General features: G+C 42.4%; 1 protein-coding gene across 1 annotated transcript in view; it reads right to left on the bottom strand.

Annotated features, from left to right (window-relative positions):
* The window catches only part of IL31RA (interleukin 31 receptor A), a 35500-nt gene extending 22758 nt beyond the window's left edge, over positions 1-12742 (bottom strand). Inside the window, exons 1-3 of the mRNA XM_059492344.1 lie at positions 12566-12742; positions 2261-2342; positions 1435-1731 (exon numbers count right to left, since the gene is read on the bottom strand). Of these exons, the coding sequence (XP_059348327.1) occupies positions 1435-1731; positions 2261-2312 (349 nt within the window). The 5' untranslated portion in view covers positions 2313-2342; positions 12566-12742. The remainder of the gene's footprint in view (positions 1-1434; positions 1732-2260; positions 2343-12565) is intronic.
* Between the last annotated feature and the right edge of the window lie 7212 nt (positions 12743-19954).

Genomic DNA, 19954 nt, shown 5'->3' on the forward strand with positions numbered 1-19954 from the left:
ACAAAGGTTAAAAAAAGCCAGTAAAAATAAGTAACTTTACGCACACCTGATTCTGTTGGTCAAAAAGCAATTATGGCAAACATCAGTGTCTTCATAGCGCTTCATTTTATCATCCCTCACTGCCCTCAGAACTCCTCACATTACAAAAATCAAAACCACTCTTCTTACCCTGAGGAGACAGCAAGATTTTCTCCAACTATTTCTCAGAAATACTTTACTAAGTGTGCCTAAAGACAGTAATTCTAACTATCATATATCAAACCACTGCATACATTGTCTTGAACACCTCAGCATACACACACCCCGTCTCCCCTCTGCAACACACCTGTAGTTTGAGGGGAGTCCAGAAAGTAAGAGGTAAACAAAAAACCAGCAAAAGCACAAAAAAAACCAAAAAACCCCCCCCAAAAAAAACTCAACAACAACAAAAAAAAACAGCAACAACCAAAAAAAAAAAAACCAGCATCCTCTGACAGACAGAACTCCTTTTGGTTCTCTCCCAGAATATCCAATTTTTTACCCTATGAAAAACCCAAATCTGAGAAACATGCACAGCCTAAAGAGTACAGAAGACAAGTTCCTGGAAAACAGATCTGTGTGACCCCGATGATATCACTAATTCTGGACTCTCTTTATCTTATAAGCAAGATAGCACAAAGGACATAATCTTCTGCAATCTCTATAGTATGAAGTCATCCATAAAAATTTAACACCCTAAAGGCTTTCTTGTTACAGCTCAATTTCTTTACCATTAGAAGAAATTGGAGTAGAAGAAAACTGTGTCCAGTGAAATCGACTGGTTGACAAAGCCCTCTTTTCAAAACAGTATTTTTCTGTCCCATCTAATAGAACTGTCAAAAGATCTTTTATCAACAAGCTTACAGCACATTAAGCTTTGCAGACATGCAAGATCTTTTGCTGGATATTTTTCAACAGATGTTTTGCTTTTATTGCTTCTTTATTAGAATGGGACCTCCCCAGGCATATGTTAGTATACTCTGGATTTGATGTGTTCAATAAATTAGAAAATTTGTATACATATTTTAATGTTCTGCATAAGAGAGTGGATTATAACTTCTTTAGAAGAGAAGAATAGAGAGGAAATCCTCTCTGGAGAAAATTGAAGTTGGCTAGGCTAGAAAGAAGATATAACCAAAGGAATAGATCCACTACCTTTGGAACTCAACAGAAAACTTCAGCTAGGCAAAAGTCAGGGTCAGAAAGGTTACAGACCTGTGTCAGTAAGGAATGCTGGTAATTTCATGCTTTATTTAAAAAAATATGTATGTGTGTATAAATATATATGTATATATATATACACTTGAATACATGTGTTTTAAAATAACACAACCAAAAGCAGCTGTTTTAGAAGTAAAATTATTATACTAAGTTGTTAAAAAGAGTTAAGATTATTTTTTCTGCCTTTCTACTTACAGCCAGATTTAACTTCTGTGTGAGCCAAAGGTAGTTCCTTGTCTGAGTACTTCATTAAACATTCCACATAAGCTATGCTGTAAGTGAAATTATGGATGGTTATATTAGATACAGTCTTATTCACAATGTTATAGTTTTCTGGAGAAATCAATTCATTATTCAATTTCCAAATGATGTGGCTTGCATTTCTCTGTGGCGTGTAGTTCTTTCTAAGAACACAGGATAGTTTCAGGGAGGATCCTCTTTCAATTTCAGGAGATGAAGGAAAAATGTCAGCATCTCTGATGGAGTTTTCATCTAAAAACAAAAGCAAAGACATCACATAGCCATACTCCTCTTAAAATACTAGTAGAAAAATAGTAAGTTGTTTTGTTGTGTACAGATAATTAAATTAATTTTTCTATATAGAATTCAAATAAAATGCCCAGTTAGTCATTCAAATCAGACATTCCTGTTTGAAAATGCAGTTCACATTAATTACTGTATTACAATAGGTTTTACATTAGAGTGATGTTTCAACAACTTCACAGAAATAATGAGGAAGTTTCCATTCAGATACTTTTTAATAGCCCTAAATGAAGAAAAGAAAGTCTTGTACTTCAAGCCTGTTTTTATAAAACATTCCTATCAGTAAAAGCTATGCATGTAATTTACATGCATTTATCACTAATACTTGCAATATCCAAAAATACATTAAACAATTAAGACTAACATTTACAACTAAGCTGCAATATATTTCAGAACTCTTCAAAATTTCATTTGGAGAATGTTATCTTTTGGCAAAACTTCTTACAGCAAGACAGGTGCTAATAATCCAGAAACATACCTCCTACAGAGATGCAGAGCAGGACAAACATCCAAATCAAATTGCTGAACATTTCCTTCTCAGTAAGTATGGGCAGAAAACACTGTCATAAAATAAAAAATTTAAATGATGTTTTTTATTTTTAGAAGTAAAGTGAAGATGCCCTTTTAATATTTTGTTAGCGTTTGTGTCAGAGTTAATAATTTTATTCAGCTTTTCTCACTTGTATTCAAGTGAAGTATTGCTTTGTCTAAGTGTTACTTTCCTGAACAATGCAGAAATTTGATGCAGTTTTACTAAGACAATTTGCACACATTTACGATAAAAAATAGAAAGATAAGCATACCTAAAACACGGCTGAGGGCAATCCAATCCACACAAGTGTTTAACCTTCCAAAGATCATGCAAGTAACTGGTAAGAAATGTATCTCCATTCACTTGACATTCAGCCTGCCTAGTCTTTTCTAAGCAGATTCATCCAGCAAATTCTTTTGAAAATGAGGGCTCTTACAGGAGAAGGAATGATCTGCCTCTCTTGTTCATCACTGCCTAGTAAAGAAATTGTTCAGGAAGTGGACATCAGTCCAGGTCACCTTTCACCCAAAAGAGGGTGAATTCATATTGGTTTTTTTCCCAGTTTTGCCCTGGCAGCAGACCTGAGTGCACTCTGCAAAGACAAAGGAAGGCACCTCTCTTTGCCTTTCTTTTTGAAGAAAAGAACTACTGAACTACTGTGCAGCCAAAAAACCTCAGACTCTAGGTTAAGAAGGAGGAAAGCAAAGTAGTAGACTGATTTCTTCTAAAAGGACAGATGAATCTAGGGTTCTGTATGAAAAAAATTACAAAAATAAAACACTGTCCTTGCCTTGAATGCTGCTATCAGCACTTACAGAATCAACGAATGTTTGTTTGGAAGGGACACCTACTGACCATCTGATTCAAACTTACAAAGAGCCTCCTACAGCCAGTTCCCCAGGACTGTGTCCAGACAGCTTCTGAAGATCTCCCTTAATGGAGAGTCCACAAACTCCCTGGGTAACCTGCTCCACTACTCATTCACTCTCATAGCAAAAAAAAGTATTTCCTGATGCTCAGAAGGAACCTCCTGTGTTTGAGCTTGTGCCCACTGATCCTGATCACTGCCTCTGATCCTATCACTGGGAAGATTCTGGCTCTTTGGTACACTGCTGAGACTCCTCCGAGCTTTCTCTTCTCCAGGTGAATGGTTCCAGCTTCCATATGGCAGATGCTCCAGTACATTAACCATCATTGAGGCCGCTCCCTGAATTCTCTCCAGTATGTCCATGTCTCTCTTGCCGTCAGGAGCCAGAACTGGGACAAAATACTCCAAGTGTGGGCTCAGTAGTGCTGAACAGAGGGATCACCTCATTGACCTGCTGGTTGCAGTCCTAACACAGCCCAGGAAACCAGCATACTTTGTCACAAGGGCACATTGCTGGCTCATGCTCTACTGGGTGTTGGGGACCACCAGAGCATTTTCTGCAAAGCTGGCTGGTGGAGACTTGGACAGGCCCCTGTGCTGCTGTCCGGGGTTGTACCTCCCCAGATGAAGGATTTGGCACTTCTCCTTATTGAAGTTCCTGCCAGCCCATTTCTCCAGCTTGCCAAGTTCTCTGTGGACAGCAGCTCAGCCCACCAGCTTATTTCTCATCCCTTCCAGTTTTGTGTCATCAGCAAACTCACTGAAGGCAAGCTTGGCCACAGCATTCTAATCCAGAACATGCTGAACAGGACTGGATCCAGTATGGCCCACTGGGGTACATCACCAGTGACTGGCCCCCAGATGGACTTCACCACTGATCACCACCCTGTGGGTCCATCTATTTAGCCAGTTTTCAATTCACTTCACTGCTCACCCAGCCCACACTTCATCAACTTGTCTGTAAGAACCTGTCTGTAGAGTGGACCAACCCCACCATGAATGGCAACCCACACTACTCCTTCGGCTAGTAAGTAGAAGATCTGCCTGTAGAAAGCAGAGGTGTCAGATCCCCTTAACCACACAAGGGCCTAGAGCCCAGTATTCCTATTTCCTGGACAAGTAGCTCTAGTTACCATGCTCATAAGCAACACGTGGGCATTAGTATTTTGCAGCTAGTTGGGGTCCACGTTTCACATTAGGTTTTCAGATTTGTCTGGAATTTCAGCTCTCCATCAAACCTGTGTGTCAGGAAGGCTCCAGGTGGGAGGCAAGTACTATCTCCCTAGAACAGCCACACCAGTAGCTTTCAGTCCCAACAAAGTATCTCCTCCTCCCACAGCTTCAGATAATGCCACAAAGCAGGTGTGCACCCAGTCACTGGACAGAGATCTAAGTGGGATATAGGCAGTAGGGGTTATGCCCTATGCTATGGTTCTTTCCACAAAAACTTCTTGGATTTGCTAAAAACTTAAACTTTACAGTAATCTAAAATAGAAAAACATGGTAAAAACAATGCATTAAGCTCAGTTTCTGTCAGAAATCAACTTAAATATTATTTTAAGTTTGTCTTGGGAAGCACTTTATAAACTTTAGGGCTATGACAGTAAAAAAACAGAAGGAAAAAAAATGAAAAGCACATGTGGGATACAAAGAAAAATGTGGAGGAGTTTGTCCAGTGACATATTCCTAAATTACAGCAGTAGCAAGATGTGTACCAACAAGAAATGAAGCCAGTCCATAAAGAGAATATATTACTTATTCATGTAGGGTATATGTTCTTGTTCTCAAAGAACTAAAGATGAATTACACATTCCATGTGGCAATTAAAAAATAGCAGTTGTTCTGAGTATTCTGTACCAGCACAACACCAGAAGCTTTCCTCATTGCCCTTGATGTATCTGGCCAGATTTAATTCCATCAGGATTTTAAACTTTCCTAATCTGATCTCTGGTTTCTTTTTGCATTCTTCCCAAGCTACCTGTCCCTGTTTCCACCCTGTATAGACCTTGTTTTTGTGTTTGAGCTCATCCAAGCAGCCTTCCCAGTGTTTTTGACCAACTTTCTCTTTGTTAGAATGCATCAATCCTGAGCTTAAGGAGGATGATCCTTGAATACCAGCTCTCTAGGGTCCCTCTTCTCTCCAGAGATTTATCCGTGGTGTTCTACCAAGCAGGTTCCTGAAGAGGCCAAAGTCTGGTCCCCTGAGCCCGGGATTATGAGCCTATTGTCCTTGCTGCCCTAAGGATCTCAGGCAAATTCAGCATTTCATACTCATGGCAGTCAAGATTGCCCCTGAGCTTCACCTTCCCACCAGCCCCTCCTTGTTGGTGACAACACAGTCCATCACAGCACTTCTCCTCGCCACTCTACTGTCACCTGGAGAAGGAAGTTACCACCAACACATTCCAAAAACCTCTTGGATTGCCTAAGCCCAGCTGTGTTGCCCCTCCAACAGATACTGGGCAGGTTGAAGACCCCCATGAACACCAGGGTTTATGAGCACAAGGTTGCTCACAAGGCAGAGTTTCATCTGCCCAGCCCTCCTGGTCAGGTGGCCTATAGCAGACTCCAGAGGAATGTCCCCTGTCCCCTCCCTTCGTTTAACCCTGACCCATCCCTGTCTGTCAGCTCCTCACCCACCCCAGGCAGAGCTCTGTGCTCTCCAGCTGTCACTGACACAGGAGGTGACACCTTCCCCTCACCTCCCTGCCTGCCCTTCCTAAAGAACCGGCATCCTTCCATTCCAGCACTCCAGCCACAGGAACCGTCCCACCACATCTCCACTGAGACAACAAGATCACAGCCCTGCAGGCACACACCTGTCTGTAACTCCCCATTTATTCCCCATAATAAGAGCTAAAGCTTCTGCTGATATCCTACATGCAGATTTACTATTTTTGAGGGGATATGAGACAGAAGAGGCTGCATTTCAGCCAAAATAGTCCAGTTCTTTCCAAGAATAAAGCAAAAAAAAAATTTTACCAGATTCCTTTAACTAGCTCCAGCAATTCCATTCTTTCTTAGAAAGGAGATGGAATTCAGAAGCATTGGCAAACAATAAAAACATTTTTGCATAATGCTTAAGCTGAAAATACCACATGACATATCCCATCACAGTGGAGCACAGAACTGCACGAACAGGCATGATCAAGCTGGCTGCTATGCCAAGTTAGAAGCCTTTGAAAAATTTTAGTTTCCCATGCACACCAGAATGCTTAAATAGTTGAAGATTCCATCCAGACTCGGTGCTCCTCACCCTGTATCCATTCTGTACCTTTTCCCCCTCTTCTAGTTCTTCTCTAGTACTCAGCTATACCATAAGTCACTTCCACTTGCCAAAACAGCAGAAGACTAAGAAAAAAAGGTATTTGTACTACATCAGCAAATGTAAGGCATTTGAGTTGGTGAAACACAGGAGATAACTGGGGAGAGAGCCCTCCATGACTTTTCCCAGATGTGAGCTGGTTATTTTGTTCAGTCCTCCTGCTTCTACTTTGTCCAGTATCAATTAGCAGCTGTTTATATGGCATGACAGTTACTACTTGCCAGAAACCAAGGTAGTGACTTAGGAGGTTACAGTGCTGCTCAAATCTTATGTGCTTGTCAGGACACTGATAAATGATATGTGACAAGATAGCTTGTTGGCTGTTTACTGAAGAGTTGTATATGTAAAAGCGATCAAAGAATGTGCCTGAGTGAAAATTTCACCATATGTGTATGTGTTTAACTTAAAGATGTCTATAAAAGCTGTCTTCTTCAAGTGATGCAAAAATTGATTCATCAAAGCAAGACTTTTCCCCATATTGCATTTAAGACCATTTATTAATTTATTAATTGACCTTCTTCCCCATTTCAGGACAAGAAACCTTTTTCCATTCAGATCTTATTCTAGGATTGCTTTCAACTACATGAACTACATGCCTCTGGTATACAGTGTAGATTTTACATCAAGAATAAAGAATATCTATAAATGTAAAGACAGCATGTCATGGAGTCATTGAATCACAGAATGTTAAGGGTTGGAAGGGATCTTAAAGACCATCTAATCCTAACCCTTCCTTCCATGTTCAGGGACACCTCCCATTAGACCTCGTTGCTCAAGGCCTTATCCAACCTGGCCTCAAACACTTCCAGGAATGGGGCATCCACAACTTCCCTGAGCAACTTGTTCCAGTATTTCACCACCCTCACAGTAAAGATTTTCTTCCTAGTATCTAATCTAAATTTCCCTCCTTTCAGGCGTGTATTTTGCCATGTCACTCCAGTTCCTGTCAGAGAATCCCTCTCCAGCTTCCCTGTAGGCCCTTTCAGGTACTGGAAGGTGTCTCTGAGGTCCCCACACAATCCTCTCCTCCCCAGGCTGAACAGCCCCAGCTTGCTCAGCCCATCCTCATAGCAGGGGTGCTCCAGCCCTCACCGACCTCCTGGCCCTCCTCTGGACTTGTTCTAACAACTCCTTGTCATCGTGCTGGGAACCCCAGAGCTGGATGCAGTGCTGCAGGTGGGGTCTCAGCAGAGCAGAGGGGTAGAACTCCTCTCTCATCTGCTGGCCAATGGTGCTGTGGATGCAGCCCAGGATTCCCGTGGCTTTCTGGGCTGGGAGCACTCACTGCTGGCTCATGGTGAGTTTTTCATCAGCCACCACCCCCAAGTCCCTCCCCTCAGGGCTGCTCTCCATCACTTCTCTGCCCAGCCTGTGGGTGTGCCTGGGATTGCCCAATGCAGGTGCAGGACCTTGCCCTTGGCCTTGCTGAGCTCCCTGAGGTTTGCAGGGTCCCACCTCTCAAGCTTGTCCAGGTCCCTGTGGATGCCATCCCCGCCCTCCCCTGTGTGGACAGCCCCACCCAGCTCAGTGTCAGCAGCAAACATGCTGAGACTGCCCTGGATCCCACTGTCCACATCCCTGACAAAGGTGTGGGACAGTATCGGCCCCAGGACCCACCCCTGAGGGACACCACTCCTCACTGGTCTCCATGTGGACAAGGAGCTACTGACCACAACTCTTTGTGTGTGGCCATCCAGCCAATTCTTTCCCCACTGAGTGGTCCATCCATCAAATGTCTCCAACACAGAGACAAGGATGGCAAGCGGGACTGTCAAATTCTTTGTTTAAATTCAGGTAGACAATGGGAGTTGTTCTGCCCTTGTCCACCAAAGCTGTAGCACCCTATCAGAGAAGGCCATCAAATTTGTGAGGCATGGTTTGCCCTTAGTAAAGCCATGTTGGTTGTCTCCAAACACCTGCTTGTTTTCCATGTGCCTTAGCACAGTTTCCAGGAGAATCTGCTCCATGATCTTTCCTAGCACAGAGGAAAGATGCTCTGTAGTTCTATGGGGTTTCTGCATTCCCCTTTCTTAAAATGGGGGTTATAGTTCCTCTTTTCACTCATCAGAGACTTCATTTGACAGCCACAATTTTTCAAAAATTATGTACAGTGCTTTAGGAGCTTCTTTCTGCCATATCCCTCAGGACCCACAGATGAATCTTATTGGATCCCATGGATTTGTGCACATTCAGGCTCCTTAGATGGTTTCAGACTTGATCCTCTCCTACAGTGGGTTTAGGGTTTTCATTCTCCCAGTCTCTGCATTTGCTTCTCTTGACTTGATTGACATGGCTGGAACTCTGCTGTTTAAGACTGAGGCACAGAGATTGTTGAGAACCTCAGCCTTCTCTTCACCCAGGGTATCCATGTCTCCCATTTCCTTTTGAAGAGGGCCTAACCTTTCTCTTCCTTGCAACATATCCATGGACACAAGGTGCACAGTGCCCAGCACAGGGGGACAATCCCTGCCCTGGCCCTGCTGGCCACAACATTGCTGATCCAGGCCAGGATGCCATTGGCCTTCTTGGCCACCTGGGCACAGCCTGGCTCATGTCCAGCTGCTGTCACCAGCACCCCCAGCTCCTTTCCAGCCACTCTGCCCCAGCCTGTGGAGCTGCCTGGGGTTGTTGTGACCCAAGGGCAGGACCTGACACTTGGTCTTGTTGAACCTCACACCACTGGCCTCAGCCGAGATCCAGCCTGCCCAGATCCCTCTGCAGGGACTTCCTGCCCTCCAGCAGATCAACTCCTGCCCAACTTGGTTTCACCTGCAAACTGACTGAGCGCGCCCTTGGATCCCCTTGTGAGGATCAGCAATAAGGATTCTGAACAGGATGAGGCTCCAGTACTGAGCTCTAGGGAACCTCATTAGCAACCAGCTGCCAACTGGATGTGGCACCATGCAGCACCGTTCTTTGTTCCAGTCATTCAAGAATTTTTAACATCTTTGCTGATATGTGACAGGAAATTCTTCCCTACGAAGTTTGACACTCTTCTAACAACTATGAAGGAAGAAGCTGAATAGACACTCCTCCTTTTATTTAGTCTTTACCATCCATTTCTACAGCTCTCCCATGGTGGCTGCCACGTGGAGAGACAGACCTTGCCCTATCTACAGCCAGCAAATGCTGAAAGTCAGGAGCCTAAGCCTCTGCTCTAGTCCACTGGGCCACTCAGCTGCAGTGTTCTGCAAAATGCACCTGGAAAAGCAATAACCATGAGTTTTCAGAACTCCAAGATTCAAATCCATCAGCACTTACACAAATTCTAGAGAGAAAGAGGACATTCAGGAAAATTATTCAAATATGTACTTCAGCATCCTTTTTGGTAACAGGGTGCCTCCGATTCATGATCGGTCAGGACTGCAGCAAAGGTGAGCACCAGTGAGCATCTGAAGAGGAAAACAGGGTTTCCTACATTGGTCAGAGAAGACAATGACATGTGAACATAATGGAAGAAGAAGTAAACTCAAGGGACAGCTAATGGGTATTTTCAACTTTTTAACCCCTATGACCTATGCACTGACAAGCCCATCATGGGAAAAATGACAGATACTATGATGAAAGATCCTGGGGACACTAATTCCATAATCCACAGTCTTTAACTGAGCCAAAAATAGTCAGTTGAACCTCTGGGCAGGATGAATAGCAGTCAAACATTTACCTTTAAATAGAACTCGATTGAAACAGGTGTTAGGTGCACTTTCTTCTGGAAAATAAACCTAAATGTATTTTAAATTATGATGGCCTACCAGAAAACTTAATGGTATCATAATCTACTAACACAATTTATAAATTCAAACACTGCATATCTATTCAGAAAACTACTAAGCTTACAGACATATCTGAAGGACCCATATGGTGAGGCTCTGGAAATGCTGTATCAACTGTTGACCACAGAAACTTGTTCAAAAAACACAGTAACGTCAAAAAAAAAAAGAAAAAAAAGAAAAAAATCATCATAATGTAAAACAACTTGTCAATTTAAAAACTTCAAACTAACTGGAAACTGAAAAGCAGGAAAGCCATTTTTCCTCTTTCAGTCTCTAAATAGCCAATGCAGGCACAAAAGGATAAGATACATTTGTTCCAAAATTCTGAAGGACACAGTTACCAGGAAAAGTCAGTTTTGCTAATAACTGCTGATAACAGTTATTTTGCTTAGTATATCCTGGAGTTACAGATGCAAAACTGGACTGTTATGGAATCAGCTACAGCCTCAAAATGCAGAATATAGTTATAATCCCTGTAGTACTGCAGTGCTGCAAGTAGAAGAACACAGAACACAGTGCAGGTAATACCATGCTCCGCAGACATGAGAAGGCAAGAGAACAAAATAAGCACAAAACTTCACTTTCATACTTTCTTCACACTCAAAAAAGATGACCATGACCTTGAAATGTACCTGTACGTATATGTAATATATTAAATATCTGAAAAAGATAGTTGATCATGTTATTTTAGAAAACATTAAAACTCAGATTCATTGCAGCACCATAACCCTGCTGCTTCAGATCAACTCCTAAGGGTTATATATCCAGCTTTTCTTTACTATCTATGCTGTAAACTTTATTAACAATACTTTTGTATCTTAGTCAAAACTGCAAGGCAAAACATGGCATAGTAGTGAGAATCAGGCTCGAAACACTACTAAACACATTTATGTTTTAACTTCTCCTAATTTATGTTTTAACTTCTCCTAATATGGAATTTTTGGATTGAAAATGCCCCCTACAAGCACCAAATCATGCAAAAATTCCTCAGGTTTATTGATTATTATAGAAAAATCAAGATCTTTAATCTTCAATACTGCAACCTCTATGATATAAGCCCAAAGCTTCTTTCTCCCTTTTTCCCCTTTTGAGACCTGTTTTGTTACAGATTAGCCTCTGACAGAAAAATCTGAACTGGCCACTCCATTCTTCCGCCCAATACACGAAGCTTCCTTCAAGCACAAAAACATCCTCTTGCCCAATCAGTTTCTTAATTCACAGACAGAGTCCAGAAGCTGCATTTCAACTATTTTAGACAATCATAGAATCATTTTGGTTCCAGAAAACCATCAAGTGCAACCATTAACACACCACTGCCAAGTCCAGCGCTAACCCATGTTCCCAAGCACCACATCTACAAGCCTTTTAAATACCCGCAGGGACAACGACTCCACCACTTTCCCAGGCAGCCTGTTCCAGGGCTTGAAAACTTTTTCTGACAATAAAGATTTCCTAATATCCAATCTAAACCTTTCCCGGTTCAGCTTGTAGCAATTTTCTTGTCTGTTGTTTATAGCCCGGGAGAAGAGACTGACCCTCATCTCAGCACCTCCTTTCAGGCATTTGCAGAGAGTGATAAGGCCATCCCTGAGCCTTTTTCCAGGAAAAACACCCCCAGCTCCTCCTCACAGGACTTGTGCTCCAGACCCTCCTCTGCCAAAAGACAAGTAATGCAGTCCATTACAAGTAAGAAGGCAAGTGACACTCCCCCAGTGTAAGCAGGAGCGCATGGAGATGATATTCATTATGGATATGTACACAAACACATTACAAAAATATTTTTCTCAGAAGGCAGAAATTGCAAACATTGGAGAAACCTGGGCCCAGTACATTTAGATCTGATTCACCACTTCAAGAAAATCTGTGAGTACAAATTAAGCAGAGAGCAATTAAGTAACAGCTTTTCCTTCCTTTGATGATTGCATACACGGCAATCATTTTGAGAACTGACTCTTAACCATTACACACACAAGGCAAACCACTGCCAAACATCTGTATTGCATTCTTTACAAACTGAGACAAATGAGCTAAACAAAGTTTCAATTCTTACTGTCTCACGGACTTGAAAGAAGAAACCAAAAGAATCTTTTCAGCCCGAAGAGACACAGAAGCATGTCCTGCCCCAAGTCTCGGATGAACGCCTGGAGAGATGCGAATGCAAGCAAGCTTCACTGCTAGAGATCCACGCGAGTAACAGTCCGGGGAAGAGTTTCCACACTCTCCCACACTTCATATAAATGAACGCGAGCAGAGACCCCTCTGCTGAAAGCATCTTTTTCACTTACCTCAGCTAAGCTTGTTTTAACAGGGGCCTCTGCCTCCCCGCGACCGCGAAGGGACGGACAAAATGGGAAGTTGCCCGGCTGAGCACAAGTAACGCTTTTTCCTGTAATTCCGAAGGCCAGAACGCCCCACGCCCGCCGCCGGCACTAGCGGGGCTGGACTCCGCTGCAGCTGCTCGCACGGCCCCGGCCGCCCGCGGGCGGATGCTCTGCCCTGCCCGGAGCCGAGACGCGAGCCCGCCCCCGGAGCCACCGCCCGGCCCTGTCCGGCCCCTCCGCGCCCTGATCGCCTCCCGCCGGCCCTGAGGCCGCTCCCCACTCCCGCCGGCCCCGAGGCCGCTCCCAGCTCCCGCCGCACCGGCTGTGAGGGTGCGGCCCCGGCAGCCCCGGCGCTGTCTCGGGCGAGAGTGTAGGCACTGGCATTTTGGTGCCAGTGGATCAAGTAAAGAGCGTCTTTAAATCGCACAAAGACGCGCAGCGAAACAAGGATTTTGGGCTGGGTAACAGCCACCGCCGAGGAGCACTCCCGCGTAAGCACCTCATGCATCATTCAGCGCACAGGCAGGGGAATAAATCAAGGGGTGATCCCTTTTAAAAGTTACAAATGTATTCCACTTAATGGCTTGGAAGAAGAGTGCAGCCAACAGCAACATAAGTGACTGCAGCAATGGGACTGAAAATCAGAAAGAACTTTGCAATTAAGACGCTGTGAAGTTAGTAAATGGAAATCCAAAGTCCATAGTTAATGTGCCTCCTACTAAGCAGCAACAGTTCTTGCTAAGCAGACACTCCCCAAGAACAGATACTGAATTTTAATAATGCAATCAGTACATCAAGAGGTCTTGGTCCCAGTTCAGGAAGAGATCCATTACAGATAGCAAGTTGTTTTTCCTGCACTAGTGTCACACACAACAGAAGCTGTAGATGGACTCATTTCGACTTCCATGATGTGTGCAGCTCAGGTTTTTTCAGGCTATTTTAACATGCAAGCTCAACACCCACTCCAACTTCCAGATCACTCATAAGATTCACCCTCTTCAGCTAATCATCAGATTCAGCCAGTCAGCCCATTTGCTTCCCTTTTATTTTTGAATGATGTTGCCATCTCCCCATCATCCATAACCTCCGTGTGAGGCTGCATTGGAAACTGCTTTTATGTTTTTAAATTCCCCTTGCTATTTAGAAGTATACATTAGCATGGATAGTGTTATTTTGAAAACTTGTGTTTGTTTTGCTATGAGGCAATAGATGAAACAGAAATGTATGTCTGCTTCTGAAACAGAACCAAACTGTAACGTAAGTGCTCTTTGGTATACCAGTTTTGGTTTTTTTCTTTACTGAGAACATAAGAAAAGGCAGGATCAGACCCTTAATTATGTTTAATTATTGAACCTTTACTCTAGACTTGGTCGGATTCTCACACATTAATACATGGATTTCACTGACACACTGGAAGTTGGCTGCTCAATCTTTCAAAATCATTAAAAGCTGCACCACACCTAAAAGACTAGTTAAACATTTCTTTAACTTTCAAAACACTTAAGTCATCCCTCTGCTTGCCTCTGGGCTATGCACATGCTTATATTAAGGATTCCACAGTCTTAAATGTTTGGTTGTGGACTGGACAGTAGGCCTTAGGAGACTCCAGGATGCAGAGGGCACTTAATGATAGCATCAGTAACTGCTTCAGCTACTACCATTTGTAGGAAGTTAACAGTAAAGAGAAAAACATCTTACAAAGGTGGTATCATTTACCAAAAGTGATTTGGCACAGAAGATGGGAAACCTTTAGAGTACAATAAAAATCTTGCCAAAAAATGTGTTCCATATCCACATTTACAGACACTTTCATTGACTTTGCACATGAATGCTCTAGAAGAACTAACTTTTCCATCCTGAGGGTGGGAACAAAGTGAAGCTGCTGTGGAAGGAAGTGCCTTCCACAGAAACACTCAACTGTTTTCATTGCTAATGCCTCTATTGTTTGGCCTGGTGATTCAGGGGTAACTGCTCCAGAGATCAGTTGACCCCAGATGGTACCCCTTCTCAGAGAAGCATTTCCACTGTCTCTGTTGGCAGGGTGAGACAGGAGATTGCAGAAATGCTGCTAAAAATCTGACCTTCATTGCAAATTGATTTGTTTTACCTGTAGTAGTACCATTTTGAAAAACATTTATCTTGTCTATTATGTATGACCACACCCTCTAAAATTACTGACCACTGTGTAAATACAGTTAGCCTGTATTAGTTAACACATTGGCACAGAATAGAGCACTTTGTAGTTCACTGAAAAAATTAGGTGCATTTTCATTGACCAACTGACCTTGCAGCATTTAATCATGCAGTCTTAGCAAAAGCAGGTTCATTGGAAAACATGCACTGAATTTTACCTCAGGAAGTTGCTTAGTTGGTTTTAACCAAGAACCTCATCAGGCTGATTTCTACCTGTGCCAATGACTCCAACCACTTCATTCCTCTAACCGTAAAGAGGAGGCCATGACAACAGACTTTCATTGACTTACAACATTGCTAAACACAAATAAAAACCATGAGTGTATCCCCTACTGATTTCACTCATGGGGAAGAAACATCCAATGAAACCAGTCTGATTTTGATATCAATTTCTAAATATGCATAACTCAATTTTTCAGTGAGTAGCTTGTCATTAGAAATCTACTAGCATCAACCTCCATGCAAAGCTGCATTCAACAGGTTAAAAATTAACTATGCTGTTCTTAAATTTCACTTTACTACAACGTAAAAATTCAACAACAGCAGTACCCTCAAAACCATGCTCTTAAATTACTGGTTTATGACTAAAGCCTTAGTTTAAATGCAACACATAGTCCAAACTTATGTAACATATCACTGAATAAGCAACAATAATGGGTGTGACAACCCACTGTTAAGGGGAAGGAAGCACCTAAGATTTGTAAATGCTCACTGGTCAAATGGAACAACAAGTCAAAGGGTACAAAATCAATCAAAAAGTTTTATTAGTAAATTACACATATGGCATGGGAATTGGTGCTAATCCCTGACCTACTACAAAAGCACACAGCACTGGATTTTTGATACAGGCGTGGGGAAAGAGAGAAAGAACCACCACAATCCATTGTGCACCTAAAGTCAGCATTCCTACAATGGGCACATATAAAACTCTGTCAAATAGAGTCAGAGGCAGACTCTACAAACTGCTCATCTAAAAAATGGCATAAGAAATGTACCAATTACTATGTTTACAGTGTGCAACTACCAATACACACAGAAAGGTTTTAATGCCTAAGTGCAATAATGTGACCATCTCTTTCATCTGTACTCTAGAGATTTATTCCTCAAGAAAAGCATGAGATGTTTTGCTAAGAAGGCCACAGAGCCGTTATCAGCTTCAGAATAGAGACCTATGCAATACTTCCTGTCACATCTTCCTTCAGAGCATTGCAACATCACAACAGCTGTAATTGCAATCTGATAAAATGCTAGCAAAGAAGGGACGCTTTATTCCCAGAGTAATGTCTTTAGTGGTTTATTACAGAATTTTTTCACATGTTTTCAGAATATGGTAATTTAAGATTCACAAGCCTTTCACTACAACTGCAAAAGCAGCTAAACATAATTAAACCCATTTGTACAAACAGGCTAAAGGAATTTTGAAAATCCCATGTGGCTTCAATAGCTGGATGACCAAATGCCATTTCTTGTAATTTCCACTGCAAGACCATAGTGAACAGACTCTTTATGACAACTTCAATCAGCAGGAGTTACTGTTGGCAGAGAGTCACTGAGAAGGCAGAGCTGCAGCAGTTTGTAGTAACCACCTGCAATTCAGCAAGTTTCTCACAGAAAAAGAATGAGGCTATGTACATGAGAACTGCTTATTGTACAGATATTCTTCTCTTATACCTACCACTGCCTACTAAATAATATTGCAAAATGCCATGTTGACTCATTTATTGAACAATGCCAGGGATTGCAACTCCACCACCAAACTGGGGAGCCAGATCCAATCCTTAGTGACTTGAATCTTAAGTTTTTCCTAATGTCCAATATAAACCTCTCCTGATGCAACCTAAGGCCTTTTCCACTTGTCATAGAACTATTAACATTAGAAAGACTTCCAACATTGAGTCCAACCTTTGATCAAACATCACACTGTCAACTAAACCACAGCACTAAGGGCCAACTCCAGATATTTTTTGAAAATCTTCCATGTATAGTGACTCCATCATCTCCCTAGGCAGGCTATTGCAATGCCTAATCACCCTTTCTGTGAAGAACTTCTCCTTGATACTCAGCCTGAATGCCTCCCAGTATTAAAGCAACTTCCTCTCATCCTGTGAGTGGTTGCCTGGGAGAAGAGACTCCCACCTGGATACAACCTCTTTTTAAGTCACCCCTGAGCCTCCTTTTCCCCAGGCTAAACACCCCCAGCTCCCTCAGCTTCTCCTCACAGCACTTGTGCTCCAGACCCTGCCCAAGCTCCATTGCCCTTCTCTGGACTCACTCCTGTGTCACAGACATCTTTTCATAAAAATCCTTTCTTTAGGATTTTTCCCCTTTCTGAGAAGCTATGGCCTCAGCAACAAAATGTAAACAATGGTTGTCTGCTGCTGTGGAATGCAACAGGTGAATCCGTGATTGGTCTCGGGTGGATGTTTGGATTTACTCACCACTCATGGCAGAGCTGTTCTTGCTTTCTGCCTGGACACAGAACTTTGTTATTCATTCCTTTTCTATTCTTAGCTTAGCTAGCTTCTGAGAACTTTCCTTCTATTCTTTTTAGCATAGTTATAATGTAATATATATATATCATAAAATAATAAATCAAGCCTTCTGAACATGAGGTCAACATTCTTGCCTCTCTCTTAACCCTGAAACCCTTGCAAGCTCAGTAACACTCCAGCCCCTCAGGGCCTTTCCTGCAGTGAGGGCCCAGCCCTGGACACAGCACTGGAGGTGTGGCCTCAGCAGGGCCCAGCACAGGGGGACAATCCCTGCCCTGGCCCTGCTGGCCACAGCATTGCTGATCCAGGCCAGGATGCCATTGGCCTTCTTGGCCACCTGGGCACAGCCTGCCTCATGTTCAGCTGCTGTCACCAGCACCCCCAGGTCCCTTCCAGCCACTCTGCCCCAGCCTGTGGAGCTGCCTGGGGCTGTTGTGACCCAAGGCCTTGTTCAACTGGGCCTTGTTGAACCTCACACCGTTGGCCTCAGCTGAGATCCAGCCTGCCCAGATCCCTCTACAGGGACTTCCTGCCCTCCAGCAGATCAACACTCTCATACGGTCTGGTTTCATCTATGAACTGACTGAGGCTACACTCAATCCCCTCAACCAGGTCATTAATAAAGATATTGAACAGAAGTGCTCCCAGTACTGACTGAGCCCAGGGGAACCCCACCTGTGACCAGCCACCAGCTGAAAATTACTCCACTCACCACCACTCTCAAGGCCTGGACATCCTGAAAGTTTTTACCCAGTGAACAGTGCACCTGTCCAAGCCTGGACTGCCAGATTTTCCATAATGCTGTGGGAAACTGTGTCAGGGGCATTATTACACATAGCCGACACTAAGTTTTTTTGTGAAACTGTTCAGAGTGGAAAACAGTGAGAGGTAAAACACTTTACCAACAAATCTCTAACCTGCAAATCTGATGTAAATCTTGGGGACTGAAGAACACAATAACTGCAGTATAACTGCTTTTTACAATGAAATATCCATAGCTTGGAGAGGAGTTAGTACAAAGCATGACCAACCTGAATTTAGACGTTGAAGGTACTCACTAGGGCACCACATTTCTGGAATAGGAAAAACACTTTAGGAAATGTTTTAGACACATGCCTTGTTTCCAAGTCTCTGAAATTCCTATGAAGACTCATAGAATGATTCGAGCTTCCCTCTTTCCTACCTGCCTACCCACAATTGTAGCTTCCAAGGAGTCAGGAGAGCAAGTCTTCACTTTTTTTTGTTGCTATGGTCTGAGGACAGGTTTTTCCTCCTAACTCATCAGATGTCTTATAAAGGGCACACTAGTATTTAGTCAAAACTAACATGCTACCTGTTATTTACACCTTCTAATAAACCACTGCTTTGTACTATTAAATTGTATATTATACTTGCAGTCTACATGCACAAAAATTCTCCAAGTGGTTCAGAGAAGGTGGATAACATATTCACCATTCTAGACAGTAAATGTTAAGAAAGCAAGTATATTAATTTCTAGAAGTGATTGCTAAATGAGCCTATCAACTACTACAAAAAAACTTTCTACTGCAAGCTCAGAAATTCATTTGTTCTGGTAAAGAATGTTCCTTTGCTTAGGACATTTGTGTATGCTGCATATGACCTTATAATTGCAGAACCTCTTAAGTAAACATAGGTCTTCAATATAATTTAATTTGACTGGCATATTTAGACCAAGAATCCCACAGAATACTGCTACAGGACTAGCTTCATAATACAAACTGATTAATGATAAGGATCCTAAAGAAGAAACACAGCCTTTTCAATCAGCAGTACTGGAGGGGCAGAGTTGATGAAGACAAAGAATTATTGACAAATCATCTGCCTGTTTTCATCTCCCTGCTACGACTGGTAAAGGGAAAGGCACTAAGAGGCCAAAGTTCAGTCAACTTCTTTCAGTATGAGCTTTCCAGGTCACCAAGTCTTTGTCAACAACCATCCCATCTCCTATGACCCTGCATATTTCATTTTGAAGAGTGGAGGATGAGTGAAGCACAGCATTCTTTGAAGTTGGGAGATATTTAAGGATTGGGTACTGAAAACTGTTTTAGCTGACTTGTTTAAAGAAGGAGGGAAAAGAAACAGTGCAAGGAAATCCTGCTTGATAGTATTGCACTACAGGAAGAATGACAAGTTCATATAACACTGAAATTGGACTACAGCCATTGTCCATAGTACTCTAAGACAATGTCAGCAGGCAACATGTACATTTACAGTGAGAAATTTCTTACTTATATATGGATATCAGGTTCTGAAAGGCAAGTCAGATTTATTTAGAAACATAAACAGGAAGTGGTATTTTCAGCAGTTTGGCTCCTAAATAATTTGTCAGCTGAAAAAAGAGATGATTCCCCAGTCTTGAATACGAAGTAGTTACTCTAAATGTCCTTTGGCACTTCTGAAGGTAATGAGTTTGGCTTTTATTTCTTTTTATTAAGCAGAAAAAAATTATATGCTGCCAAAGACTCTACCATAGTTACTTTGAAGGAAATAAACAGCATAAAATAAAAAACACTTAACGCTTATATTTCAAGCACTACTGAACTATTGTCCTGAATTAGTTCTTCTTATTTCAACATTTTCCTTAAGCTAGCTAAAAAAAAATACAAGTATCAGGTAAATTTGAAGAGAACATGCTAAAATGTAAGAT

The sequence above is a fragment of the Ammospiza nelsoni genome, chromosome Z, assembly GCF_027579445.1.
Source record: "Ammospiza nelsoni isolate bAmmNel1 chromosome Z, bAmmNel1.pri, whole genome shotgun sequence".
Lineage (NCBI taxonomy): Eukaryota > Metazoa > Chordata > Aves > Passeriformes > Passerellidae > Ammospiza > Ammospiza nelsoni.